This window comes from Zingiber officinale, chromosome 9A, assembly GCF_018446385.1.
Source record: "Zingiber officinale cultivar Zhangliang chromosome 9A, Zo_v1.1, whole genome shotgun sequence".
Classification (NCBI taxonomy): Eukaryota; Viridiplantae; Streptophyta; class Magnoliopsida; order Zingiberales; family Zingiberaceae; genus Zingiber; species Zingiber officinale.
Window position 1 is genome coordinate 44,912,970 of NC_056002.1, and position 13,724 is coordinate 44,926,693.

General features: G+C 44.7%; 3 protein-coding genes across 3 annotated transcripts in view; 1 reads left to right on the forward strand and 2 right to left on the reverse strand.

Moving 5' to 3' along the window:
• Positions 1–3,832: 3,832 nt before the first annotated feature.
• Positions 3,833–6,388, reverse strand: LOC122019176 (wiskott-Aldrich syndrome protein family member 1-like). Its single transcript, XM_042576674.1, has 2 exons — positions 6,330–6,388; positions 3,833–4,631 (listed from the first exon to the last, which is right to left on the reverse strand). The coding sequence occupies exons 1-2, from the start codon at positions 6,386–6,388 to the stop codon at positions 3,833–3,835; spliced, it is 858 nt and encodes a 285-aa protein (XP_042432608.1).
• A 1,906-nt stretch (positions 6,389–8,294) lies between these two features.
• On the forward strand, positions 8,295–11,809 carry LOC122020120 (vacuolar-sorting receptor 6-like). Its single transcript, XM_042577883.1, has 13 exons — positions 8,295–8,662; positions 8,736–9,452; positions 9,534–9,622; positions 9,695–9,764; positions 9,856–9,939; positions 10,014–10,090; positions 10,200–10,281; positions 10,428–10,510; positions 10,620–10,683; positions 10,781–10,909; positions 11,135–11,238; positions 11,338–11,447; positions 11,514–11,809. The coding sequence occupies exons 1-12, from the start codon at positions 8,362–8,364 to the stop codon at positions 11,440–11,442; spliced, it is 1,905 nt and encodes a 634-aa protein (XP_042433817.1). The 5' UTR covers positions 8,295–8,361; the 3' UTR covers positions 11,443–11,447; positions 11,514–11,809.
• Positions 11,810–12,651: 842 nt separating this feature from the next.
• Positions 12,652–13,724, reverse strand: part of LOC122019877 (ubiquinone biosynthesis O-methyltransferase, mitochondrial-like) — a 38,312-nt gene continuing 37,239 nt past the window's right edge. The window contains exons 7-9 of the mRNA XM_042577464.1: positions 13,572–13,721; positions 13,144–13,224; positions 12,652–13,053 (exon numbers count right to left, since the gene is read on the reverse strand). Of these exons, the coding sequence (XP_042433398.1) occupies positions 12,946–13,053; positions 13,144–13,224; positions 13,572–13,721 (339 nt within the window). The 3' untranslated portion in view covers positions 12,652–12,945. The remainder of the gene's footprint in view (positions 13,054–13,143; positions 13,225–13,571; positions 13,722–13,724) is intronic.

Below are 13,724 nucleotides of genomic sequence, written 5' to 3' on the forward strand. Positions count from 1 at the left end.
TGCCAGGAAACTTAAAAATAGAAAGCATCGAATGGTCTATTTCTTGAGCATCATCATAATTTCTAGGAACCTTGTGATGTCTAGTTTTGACATTATCAACAAAATAACAAGAGTAGAAAGAAGATGCTTCTTCAACCAGATAAGCATTACATATTGAGCCCTCAACTCTTGCTTTGTTACGAGCATTATTCTTTAATTTTCTCAAAAACCGTTCGAATGGATACATCCATCTATATTGCACTGGACCAGCTATTTGTGTCTCATATGACAAATGTACCGGCAGATGTTCCATTGAATCAAAATAACTGGGTGGAAATATATGCTCTAACTTACATAATATGAGAGGAATGTCTATGTCTAGCCGAAACATATCGTCCATCGTAATGCACCTCGCTGTCAAATCTCTAAAAAATAGATTTAATTCTATGAGAGCTTGCTAAACATTATACGGAAGTAAATCATAGAAAGCTACTGGAATAAGTCTTTGCATGAATACATGACAGTCATTACTTTTCATCCCAAACATCTTTAACCTATTCATATCCACACAACGAGTCATATTTGAGACATACTCATCTGCGAATTTTACTTCCTTTAACCAACTACATAAAGTCTGCTTGCCGTCTTTGTCTAATGTATAACAAGCCTTTGGAAATCTATTAGTTGTTTCATTTTGATGCAACTCTGGTCTGTTTACTAATTGTTTTAATTCTTCACGAGATTTTGCAGTGTCCTTAGTTTTTCCAGGCACATTCATCACAGTGTTAAAGATATTATCGAAGAAATTTTTCTCAACATGCATGACATCTAAATTATGTCGAATGAGTAGATACTTCCAATAGGGGAGCTCCCAAAAAATACTCCTTTTTTCCAACCACACTGGCACATCCTAACAATGTATCTATTTATCTCATTAGAACCAGATTGAGATACTGGTAGAAATCCATAACTGTCTATTTGTTCAATGATTTCTTCACCTGATGTATAGAATGCTGGAGGAGGTTTTTTTATTACAACACTTTTTAGGAAATTTTTCTTATTCCGCCTGAAAGGGTGATCAATAGGTAAAAACTTCCGGTGATTATCAAACCAGGATACTTTCCGACTACAAGGTAATGAAAAAGCATCAAAATCTGTCATATAGTATGGACAAGCTAATTTACCCGTCGTGCTCCATCCTGACAACATTGAATATGCTGGAAAATCACTGATCATCCATAATAATGCAGCATGCAATCTAAAATTACTTTTACTTGCAACATTATAAGTCACTGACCCTACATTCCATAAATCATTTAATTCTGCAATTAAAGGTTGCAAAAAAACATCTATCTTTTCTTTGGGATTGGTTGGATCAGGAATAAGCACAGTAAGAAACATAAATTCATCTTTCATGCACATCCAGGGTGGTAAATTGTATGGTGTTAATATAACTGGTCAGGATGAATATTGTTGTCCCGATTGACCAAATGGTTGAAATCCATCAACGGAAAGTCTCAATCTCACATTAAGTGGTTCCATTGCAAACGAGGAAAATACAGTATCAAGATGTTTCCATGCAGAAGAATCACAAGAATGACACATAATACCTCCTTCATGCTCATATTCATGATGCCACGTCATGTGACAAGCTGTAGCGACAGATGCATACAAACGTTGTAATCTAGCAGTTAAAGGAAAATAATACATCACTTTCCAAGCAATATTTTTCTTCTTCTTCCCTGGTATGTGGGTAACATTCTTATAATGAGGGTGAGTACAGATTTTGAATTCACTCAGTTCCCTATCTTCATGCCAAAATATCATGCAATTATTTACACAACAATCAATCTTCTCTATAGGCAAACCTAAACCTCTAACCAATTTCTTGGTACTATAAAAGTTATCTGTCATTATGTTGTCAGCAGGAAGTAACTTTGACATCAATTGACATATATCATCATAACATCTTTCAGAAAAATGATGTTCTGCTTTCATATTCAATAACCTTGCGGTAGCTAATAATTGCAAGTGACCTGAGAGAATGTCTTCCCACACTTCTCTTTCACTAGCCTTTAACATTTCATATAGGTGCTGATATTCAGGTGCAGGTGTTTCGTTTATATTGGAATAATCAACTGCGGCATTCATTGATTGCATCGTGAACCATTGATTGCATTCCAATATCATAAGTTGATGAGTCATGTGCAGTAAAAGTTGTGTCAGATGATGAACCATCGGAAGGCCCAATTGGTTCATACAAATAAGGTTCTCCGTGACAGTACCAATTGTAGTAATTTGGCACAAAATCATTCCTACATATATGCATTTTTACTGTATCTTCATCATGGAAAGCTCTATTTTGACATTTTTTATGATTGCACGGACACTTAAATTCTGCATCATTCATACATTTTGGATGACTTTTAGCAAAGTTGACAAATTCTTCAACTTCAGCAATAAAATCATCTTTAATAAATCCATTTTCTAAATTATACATCCAAACTTTGTTCATAGACATTTTCATCTAAAGCTAATAAATTGATAATTAGAAATTATCTTAGATTAACGTACAAACACAAAACAAACAACAGAACGATATTATGTTACAGATTAATATACGAACATAACATATATCTAAATTAAACAATGCTAAATAATATAAAATACAATAAACTAAATTATACCTGAAGATGTGAAGGTTTACCGGAGAAGAGCAGCAAATGCTATCTGTTTACAAAATAAAAATAATTTAGCACAAAATTTATCAAAAAATTAGCAAGTAGAAACACGACCGGTACAGGCCAGCACAACAGCATCCAACACACACGTCAGCAAGCTGCTGGCAGCATCCGGCACAGCTAGGGCTAGCGTTTGGCATAGCAGTGTCCGGCATATCAGCGTCCAGCACAGTAGCGTCCGGCACAGCGTCGGCACAGCGGCCACCAGGCCGCCAGTACAACAGCCACCAGGCCGGCGGCGACTGGCACATCGGCCAGGACGCCACTGGCGGTAGGCAACGGCCAGCGCCGGCCGGCACAAAGGCCAGCAGGGCGCTGGCGTCCACAAAGAGAGGAAGAGAAAAACGAGGGGAGCTTACCGGCGAGATCGGGGAGGAGGAAGGAGCTAGCTGCCGCGCACGCGTGGAAAGAAAGGAAAGGGCGGGTTAGGGTTTTTTAGTCGGCTTTACCAACGGAATCTAGATTCCGTCGGTAAAACTAGTATTTTTTAAAAAATATATACATATTACCGACGGAATTAAATATTCAATCAATAATGTCGGAACATTACCGACGGATTCTTTAATTCCGTCGGTGATCCTGTCTGGAAGCTGAGAAGACGAACCTGCCGGTGTGACGTGTCTGGAAGGTTGACCGCATCCCCATGACCCGGTTGATGATCTGTCCGCTGCGTTGACCAGGACGTCTGAAGTCCTCCTCCGGTCAACTGTACCTGTATCCAGCGACCGGGTTCCCCCGGTCTCTGGTACATCGGTGCTCGAGGCGAATCCCACAGACATATAAGTAACCGCATAATAACGTGATAATAAAATAAGTATGAAACGAGTGCAATGACGTACCCTGGCCCAGGGGGGCGCCCTCGGATTGATGGATGAGTGGGTCGGAATACCGATCGAGTCGTCGCGGCTCTGAATAGTAGATAAATGTCCGCTCGGTGAGTAGCTGGCTCCAATGACTCGGCTGATGCACTATCCGACTAACACCTCGGCTCGCAAGCCGAAATACAACAGTGGCTTGCAAGCCAGAATACGACACGCAGGCCGGATAGACCCAATAACCCACCATGATGATAACGATGCAAAGAGTAAAATACCTCGGCGCGATGGCCGGAATTACCCAAATAGTACCAAGCTGCGGCTACCTGGAAGGTGACGATATCTACTAAAGACAGCGGCAGTAGACGCGTGAGGGGGAGGCTGGTGGCTGCCGACGGCGGCTGTGGCCACGGGGGAAGGCAGCAGTGGCTGCTGTGGACTGCAGTGAGCGACGGAGGATGACGATGGTGGTCGCCGGAGGGCGGCGCCAGCTGGGAGCAGTGATGGCGGCTGCTGGAGATGTCGGCAGCGACATCTGTTGTCGCTGGAAGCCGTGACGACGGTATACACCGGAAGTGGCGAAGCTGGATACCAAAGGCAGTGGTGTCGAACGCCGAAGACAGTGGCTACAGTGACAACTGCCGGGGGCGACAGCAGTGATGGGAAGCGTCGGCGGCTGCTGGGTGAGATGCTGGCCGGCGCTGGAAGTTGGCGCGTGGTATGGCGAGGAACAGAGAGAAAGTAGTGAGGGGGGCGGCCTGCGGCGGCTCCGGCGAACCGAGGCGGCTCCGACGGCAACATCGCGAGGAGAACAGAGGCTTCGCAGTGAGGAGGCGGAGGAGGGTGGTGACGGCGTCGCGAAGCGGAGGAAGAAGAGCGGCGGTGGGTTGCTCCAGTGGAGATGTCACAAGCGGGAGATGGAGAGGAGGGGATGAAACGGCCTGTGGCCGGCGTCGGCGCCGGCGAGGAGCCTAAGAGGAAGGAGGTGGCTCCATTTCCTCTGGCGGCGGCAGCCTCCTTTCCGCGTGCAAGCTTCTCCCCGTTTCTCCCTGGCGGCGGCAGCCACCAAAAACACGAGCCCCCCCCCCCTGCTTGCCTTCATCACCAAGAAAAAGAACCTAAACGTCCAATTACCCAAAATGCCCTCCACTTTCCTCCTAATTTCTTCTCTGCCCCTTTCATATCCGGATCACAAGCCTCCCCTTCAAGTCTAGTCGAAGGAGGCGTGAGTCCGACTGACTGGACAGTCTATGGCAAAGGATTGAACCGCTTTCAATATCAGAGACAAATCGCTGAACCAATAATATAATGTCGTTCGAGCGGTCACTATAATAGTGGTGACGTAGGGGATGGTAACGCTATCGAGCAGACCAAGTCGGAAACTGGACCAATGCCAAGTGCGCAGCCGCGAAGATACCGACCGGACGATCGAAGCGCTATCGATCGGATGGATAGATGCTAGACGAACGTTGTCGTGTGAGCGATCGAAATGACGCCGATCGGATGGATAGATGCTATATGGACGCTATCGCGCGAGCGATCGAAATGACGCCGATCGGATGGATAGATGCCTGGCGGACGATGCCGCGTGTGCGATCGAAATGACGCCGATCGGATGGATAGATGCTATACGGACGCTGTCGCGCGAGCGATCGATATGACGCCGATCGGATGGATAGATGCCGGGCGGACAATGCCGCGCGTGCGATCGAAATGACGTCGATCGGATGGATAGATGCCGGGCGGACGATGCCGCGCGTGCGATCGAAATGACGCCGATCGGATGGATAGGTGTCGGGCGGACGATGCCGCGCGTGCGATCGAAATGATGTCGATCAGTCGGATAAATGCCGAGCGGACGATACCGTGCGTGCGACCGGAATGATGTCGATCGGTCGGATAAATGCCGGGCGGACGATACCGCGTGTGCGACCGGAATGATGTCGACCGGAAGAATAGATACCTGGCCGCGACGATTGCTCGACCCCGAACGGGGGAGATAGATGATCATGCATCTGGTCTGTGACCAGTGAAGGTCGCTCAACCCCGAACGGGGGATATAGATATATGATGTGCTGGTCCGCTGAACTGGTCCAAAACCGGTGATGATCGCTTGAATATAATCCTCCCGGCCGATCGGCTCGGGGGTCTTCGCCATCGAGCCCCTGGCTCGTATATAATCCTCCCGGCTGCTCGGCTCGGGGGTCTTCGCCATCGAGCCCGTAGCAGCTACGGGCTCGTATATAATCCTCCCGGCTGCTCGGCTCGGGGGTCTTCGCCATCGAGCCCGTAGCAGCTACGGGCTCGTATATAATCCTCCCGGCTGCTCGGCTCGGGGGTCTTCGCCATCGAGCCCGTAGCAGCTACGGGCTCGTATATAATCCTCCCGGCTGCTCGGCTCGGGGGTCTTCGTCTGTGGCTCTTGTGGCTCGGATATAAACCTCCCGGCCGAACGACTCGGGGGCCTTCGTCTTCGAGCCCGTGGCTCGGATATAAACCTCCCGGCCGATCGGCTCGGGGGCCTTCGGCTTCGAGCCCGTGGCTCAGATATAAACCTCCCGGCTGATCGGCTCGGGGGCCTTCGGCTTCGAGCCTGTGGCTCGGATATAAACCTCCCGGCCGAACGGCTCGGGGGCCTTCGGCTTCGAGCCTGTGGCTCGGATATAAACCTCCCGGCCGAACGGCTCGGGGGCCTTCGGCTTCGAGCCTGTGGCTCGGATATAAACCTCCCGGCCGAACGGCTCGGGGGCCTTGGCTCGAAGAACTAATACAGATCATATAGCTACCCGAGAACAGATAACGGAAAAACTGACCTAGATCATGAGGATAGCAGAACTCTCCGGCGTCGTCCATCTTCACGTTCCAGATCAGGCGCGTTCCCACAGACGGCGCCAATTTGATCCTGTCCGAACCAGGGGTCAACGAACGCTGGGGACGTGGCGCTCCCTGCTGGATCCTCGAGTGCTCCGGCGAACCTGCAACAAAACCGAGCCGGGAGGGGTGTCCCGGCGACGGCCCTCCGACGCTCAAGTCAGGCGAGGAAATAGCAAAGAAGTGGCTTTTAAGTAGAAGACTCGTGTACCTCCGGTGAAGAAATGGAGACCTTATATAGACCTCTCAAAGAAGCCTGGGCGCGCCAATCAAAGCAACCACCTCCTTTTGACCATGCCCAGGTATGGGTCTGTCAGAAGGGCCATGCCCAGACATGGATCTGTCAGGAAGACGTCCATGAGGCCATACTGCTACTGTATCAACCTTTCCATGATGTGACGGTGAGATCTTCCATCGTGCAATCTTGTGTACGGCCCAACCATCAGACATGCCTTCTCTGACATCCCAGATCCCGAGACAAGCGAATAGGCCGCTCGGCTACCTTTGTACCCTCGCCCTTATCTTGGCCGAACGGGCGACCCGCTCGGCCCTTCGATCCTAGCCGAGCGGGATACGGGCAACCCGCTCGGCCCTTCGATCCTCCTGCCTTAGCGTCGGAAACCCAAGCCCATGGATGGGTTATCTCTAGCTCCGCTCGGACCCTTCAGAGGGTGGGCCCCCCCATTCTTACCGCCGGATCAGTCGGTATTGTAGAAATTACCGACGGAATAGTATCTTCTGTCGGTGGTTTTCGGACATTATCGACGGAAATTGTTATCCGTCGGTAAGCCCGTCGGTAATCCTGGAAATTTTTGTAGTGGAATGAGGTGTATTTTGATGTTGTTGGTGGGATGAAGATGAGGTGCCTCATGACTTTGGTTCTTAAGCGAAAGTTGTGATCCATCATGTCACTTTTAGGTAGGGGTGTAATTGAGTTGAGTCGAATCGAACACTTAAATATTTAAGTTTGACTCGTTTATAATTGAACCGAGCTCGAGTTTTACGCCTATCAAAATAAATTAAAAAATGCTCATAGCGATGATACATCAACTCAATATTCTTAAATCAATTAGTCTATTAAAAAAATTCATTCATTCCTTTGTTAAAAAGTTGAGATTCAATTTTTAGATACTTAACACCACCCGAGACTATTCTAACTTTTACTATAATAAAATATGATTATATTTATCTTAAATGTTTCTCATAGCCTATTCCGAATTATATGAAAAGAGATATATTACGAGATTAATTTTTAGTGGTAGCTAAGGAGTAGGAGAAATTTTTTTTCTAAAAACATTCACCCATCCAAAATTGATATCAGTCCTATTATAACAAATCTTATTTTATTTTAATAAAAATGATTATAGCCATCCCAAATAACTCTCGTTTCTAAATTATATAATAGGAGATAAGTCACCACATCAATTTACAATCAACTGCTTAAGTACTACATGGTGTGAGGAATTATTTTCCTCAGTAAACTGTCACCTTCTGGTCTCAAACCTTATTTTTATGGTTGGAATGGTCAAATTAATCCATCGTTTACGCAATATTCAAAGTCCTCCTAGTCAAGTCAAATATATGGAAAATTAACACCTCGAATTTACAAATTGCCCCCTTTAGTTAGCATTAATTGATTTCCGACTATAATTTTGTAGGACCTTTCAATTCCTTTAGAAATCATCTTTTCATTTTAAATAATACAATATTGGGGAGATTTGTGCATAATGTGGCGACCCTACGAAAAAATCTCTCTACGACTCTACTTATCAATTTTTAAATAAGTTATTTATTTTTTTATTTTTATTTTTATTTTTATTTTTGTCTCCGGTGTTGACCAAACGCCTAGAGATGCATTAAAAAACAATATTTAGTTGTACTTTTTGGTAAAACTGATTTTCTCCAGATAGAGAGAGCTTCTGGCTCTGGTTCCACGGCAGAGGAAGAACGGGACCATGGCGACAACTCAATCGCTGCCTCCTTTGATCGCCGTCTTCTTCCTGTCAGCGGCGGTGATCGAGTTTGCCTCCGGTCGGCTCATAGTGGAGAAGCAGAATATCAGCGTCATCTCGCCCAAGTCCATCAAGGGCCGCTATGAAGCGGCGATGGCCAACTTCGGCGTGCCCAACTACGGCGGATCGTTGACCGGCGTCGTGGTCTACCCTGAGAAAGGCCACACCGCGTGTGCTGCCTTCGACGGCGTTCGCTTCCGGTCCAAATCGAAGCGGCCAGTGATTCTGCTCGTCGATCGAGGAAGTGAGCTCCCGATACGTCGCTTCCTCTGTTCTACGATTAAGCCTCGAATCTTCTTTAACCTAGTTTGATGCAGGATGCTATTTCGCCTTGAAGGCGTACAACGGCCAGCAAGCCGGCGCGGCGGCGGTGATCGTCGCAGACAACGTCGACGAGCCTCTGTTAACCATGGACGCCCCTGGATTCAAGCTCCAAGACATTATTGACCGAAACAACAACGAGTTCATCGAGAAGATCAACATCCCCTCCACGCTCGTCACCAAGGAGTTCGGCGACGAACTCAAGGCGGCGGTGGCGAAGGGGGGCGACGAGGAGGTCGTAATCAAGATGGACTGGACCGAGTCGGTGCCCAACCCGGACAGGCGAGTCGAGTACGAGTTCTGGACCAACAGCAACGACGAGTGCGGCGAGCGGTGCGACGAGCAGATAGAGTTCGTGAGGAACTTCAGGGGCAACGCGCAGCTGCTGGAGAAGGGAGGGTTCGCCCGGTTCACGCCCCACTACATCACCTGGTACTGCCCAGAGCCTCTGCGGCAGAGCCTGCAGTGCCAGGCGCAGTGCATCAACCACGGCAGGTACTGTTCCCCCGATCCGGAGAGGAACATTTGGGCCGGGTACACCGGGAAGGACATCTTGGTGGAGAACCTGCGCCAGATCTGCGTGCACCGAGTGGCCAACGAGACCGGCCGACCGTGGGTCTGGTGGGATTACGTGACCGATTTCAGCATCAGGTGTTCGATGAAGGAGAAGAGGTACACCAAGCACTGCGCAGAGCGAGTTGTCACCTCTCTTGGTGAGTTTCTGGACTCTGCAATTCTATAACAAATTGCTTCTTCCTTCCATTTCTTTCACAAATTTGAGCTTACTGCATCAGGTTTGTCGTTGGACAATGTTTTAAAATGTATGGGGAATACTGAAGATGATGTCGAGAATGAAGTTCTAAAGAGGGAGCAAGAACTCAGGGTATAATGAAGGTTTTTTTTTTTTGGTTTCCATGTACAAATTTCTGTGGAGTCAATTCCTTTACAATTACAGCTTGGTCATGGATCTCGTGGAGATGTTGCTATCCTGCCTACCTTGGTTATTAACGACGTCCAATATCGAGGTCTTTACTCAACTTCATGTTGTTCTCTTGCATCAAAAAGCTTTTGCTTTATTAATTTTGTTCAAAGTGTACAAGTTCAATTTAACTTCAGGAAAGCTAGAGAGAACAGCAGTGTTGAAGGCAATTTGTGCAGGATTTGAGGAGTCAACTGAGCCTCCTGTTTGCTTAAATCCAGGTTTTCATAGCTTTTCTGCATCAATAATGAACACTTACAAGTAAATGTTATTGATATCTTTCAATTTTTTCCAGATATTGAGACAAATGAGTGCCTAGAATCCAATGGTGGTTGTTGGTATGATCTGCAGCTGAACATTACTGCTTGCAAAGTAATGTTTTCTTAGTCTATGCTAGATCTATATGTTCTTCCTTATATTGTCATTAAATTTCTACAAAAGAGAGATTCTCAAGAGACAACAACATATTGTTCTTATCCAGGATACTTTCAGAGGAAGGATCTGCGAATGCCCTGTAGTAAACAATGTTCAGTTAAGCGGGGATGGTTATAACTCTTGCACAGGTACTCAACCTTTCCTCTCACGATAACTCCTAATTATAGGTTCGGCTTTTAGCTAAGATGCATCAAAGTTCTGGTTAATTTGTTTTAAGCCAGTAGTTTCTCTCAACTCCTATTGTTATGAGTTCCTGAGTCCCCTTGGTTTGCAGCTGTGGGTCCAGGGAGATGTGCAATTGACAGCGGAGGTTGCTGGTCAGGCACGAAGGATGGACGAACATTCTCTGCTTGCCAAGTTGGTCAATTTTCAAATAACTTTGTGCAGTTGCATCAAACCAATTCATGTCATTTACATTTCCACTTCCCTTCCATAGCTCCATCTTGCTTCCTCTTTATCAATGCAGGATAGAGATTTGAATAGTTGCAAGTGTCCAAGTGGATTTCGCGGCAATGGATCCGTCTGTGAAGGTACTTCTTACAACTCATCATATAATCAAAACTGTTTTATCTTTTGATTTATATTTGCGTTGTGAATTTCACTGCATATCTTGCTTTCATGTATCAGATGTGGATGAATGCAAGGAGAAGCTTGCATGCAACTGCCCCGAGTGCTCTTGCAGGAATACTTGGGGTGGATACGACTGCAAGTGCCAAGGCAACCTTTTGTACATCAACTCTCAGGACACATGCATAGGTAAGATGAATGTTTAGATGATGAACAATGTAATGCGGTTCCAAACCCTTTTTTTTTTTGGTTTTCCTCTTCAGTTTTCCAAAACCATTGAAGGCACTAAAATCCAACTATAGTTCCACTTAACTTAGGTACCTTGAGCTATTTGCTAGGGTTAACCTAGTTTAAAAACAACATACCTCCATGTTATCTCATAAGACTCAGTTTAATCCTTTTGCGAGAATGCAGCTAGAAGTGAATCAAAATTTGGATGGTCTCTATCATTCATTGCTCTCGCACTTGTTGTTTCTGCTGCAGTAGGGGCCTATATTTTCTACAAATACAGATTCAGGGTAAGTTTATATTGCTCAGTTGGCCATTAAACTAGCTTGACTAGAGAACTCCAGCAGGATGAGGATTCATAACACATTACTGATACATTATCTCTGCAGTCTTACATGGATTCTGAGATCATGGCTATCATGTCGCAGTACATGCCTCTTGACAATCACCAGAAGGAGATGACCCAACCCCTAAGGGAAAATACATTGGAGTAATAAGGGTAATTCTTAATTGTGTTCTCGCTTTTATGAAACAGAAAATAATGTTTCAGTTGTTTCTTGAACAGGTTTAGTGTCATTGTAGATACACACATGGATGAAGATTACAGGTATAGGTTGGGAGTAGTCAGAGATAAGATAGAAATACCTCTACACAAACAAAGGACTTCTTGTATGGAACAAAGTGTATCAGGTAATGAAGAAGATATGGGACGAGAACATAGAATGGTTGTCACAAAGAACAATAAGTGTTGTATCATCATATATTAGAATTTAATTATAGTTAAGAAATTCTCCTATACATTTTAAGGAATTTTTGTATGGTTATGGGAATTTTGCATCTATATTGGCCTATTGGGTGTGACTTGTGAGGTTTCAAGAAACTCAAGCCTCATCTCCGAAAGAGATCAAATTGGAGAAGCTTGATTTGGTAGAAATCAGTCCAACAGTCAACTTTTATTGGGGTTTTATTTAATTTTCATGTCTTCTAGATTTTAAGATTTAAACTTGGATTGAATATCAATTTTGATAAAAAAAATATATATATCAGACAATATTTTTAGTTTTAGTTTTTAATATATTATTTTATACCAATAATTAAAATTGACAAAATCAAAAGAACATTCCTTTGTTTATCCGTATCATCAAAAACAACTTTAGTGAGCTACTTCGACCCAAGCTGCTCAGTCTGAGGAGCTGCAACATCGGTCAAAGTTACTCACACCATTAGAACAGTGTTATTTTGATAAATTTTGAAAGAAGAATGCTCTTTTAATGATGTAAATAATTAGCAACATTCGTTTATTTTTTGCCATTAAAAAGTATACTTATTTTTATTTTCTACAATATCTTTACCACTTTGGATCATATCATATTAATTGTCATATACGACCCCGTGGGTCATCCGAGACGGTATGGGATGGGAGTTGCTGCAATGAGGCCGCCGGGTCGAAACTCAGTGACAGCAGGGGAATAAATCCCCTATCCCTGTATCCCACCCGGTCCGTCCCATACTAGCTCGGGTGCTACGATTTACCTCCCTCACGATGACCGTGGGTCCGGTCGGTGGGGGCCCTGGGGGCGAGGGCTTCGCCTTTTGCTGCAATATTAATTGTCATATACGGTTCTAGACTGCATCATGCACTCACGTAGAATTCTTATGTACGTAAACAGAACACACCTTGATGAAAGCAACTATCTTTTGGATTTTAAACAACAATTTCTTTTATAATTGTCATTGAAAAATTCAACATCTAATCTTTATACAAAATGAATAAACAATTTAAGCATTCATGGTCACAAAGACAAATAAGATATCGCTATCTTGATTCTTGAGGATGCTTAAGAGTTTGTTGTTAACGTCTTATTCGAAATCTACCTTCGTCTAAAATGTAAAGACTTGAAAGCTTGGGCTATATATCCGTCCAAATGAAAATTACCTGGAAAATGACAAACTCTTCAGCTCCGGACCAAGGTTGAACTGTCCAAATCAACAAGATTTCACTCATTTCTCTTGGTGCCGAATGCAATGAAGTTCACACTCGTATCATCTGAGAGCGTCCAATCCCCCGTCAACGGATTGTAGACGAAACCAGCCATTTCTTGTACCTGACCACGAGTTCAATAAACCTTGGGTTTACAACGGCACTGAAAGAAAGCAAGTAAAAAAATAGTTGAGGAATCTGATTTAGAAGTTACAGAAACTCCAGCTCTTTCCAAAATCAAGACGAGTTCCTCCGGAGTCAAAAACCTAGACCAATGGTGAGTGCCTTTCGGTAGCTGTAAAATAAAAAAGTAAGAAGTAATAGTTAAAAACGAAGAAACATTTAACTGTCAGCCTGCAAAACCTCAAATTAGCACGAGTTGTGAATTAGACAATCAAAACAATAACAAGTATATAAAGTATAAAAAAAAAAGACAGTCCGGTGCACGAAACTCCCATCATGTGGGATCTCGGAGAAGGATTCATTGTACGCAGTTTTATCTTACTTTTTGCAATAGACTGTTTCCAAGATTCGAACCCGTAATCTTTTGATCACATGGTAACAACTTTTACCGTTGCGCCAAGGCTCCTCTTCAAGTATATAAAGTATCAGGATCAAAAAAAAAAGCAAGGAATGTCGTACCCAGTTAAGAAGGTATTCTGCAGCAATAATTGCTGTGGCATAAGATCTCATAGAACGGTTGATGGTAGAGATAATAGTGGCTCCTTTTGGAACTGTCAGTGCTGCTAGGGATTTGCAGAAGTCGGCGGGATCTGCAACGTGCTCGATTACCTG

Coding starts and splice junctions, on each gene's coding strand:
- LOC122019176 (XM_042576674.1), bottom strand. CDS start 6,388: ATGGACGACGCCGGAGAGTTCTGCTATCCTCATGATCTAGGTCAGTTT. Junction 4,632..6,329: donor GGTCAGTTTTTCCGTTATCT/GTTCTCGGGTAG, acceptor TTGGTGATGAAG/GCAAGCAGGGGGGGGGGGCT.
- LOC122020120 (XM_042577883.1), top strand. CDS start 8,362: ATGGCGACAACTCAATCGCTGCCTCCTTTGATCGCCGTCTTCTTCCTG. Junction 9,623..9,694: donor AGAGGGAGCAAGAACTCAGG/GTATAATGAAGG, acceptor TTACAATTACAG/CTTGGTCATGGATCTCGTGG. Junction 9,940..10,013: donor TCCTGTTTGCTTAAATCCAG/GTTTTCATAGCT, acceptor AATTTTTTCCAG/ATATTGAGACAAATGAGTGC.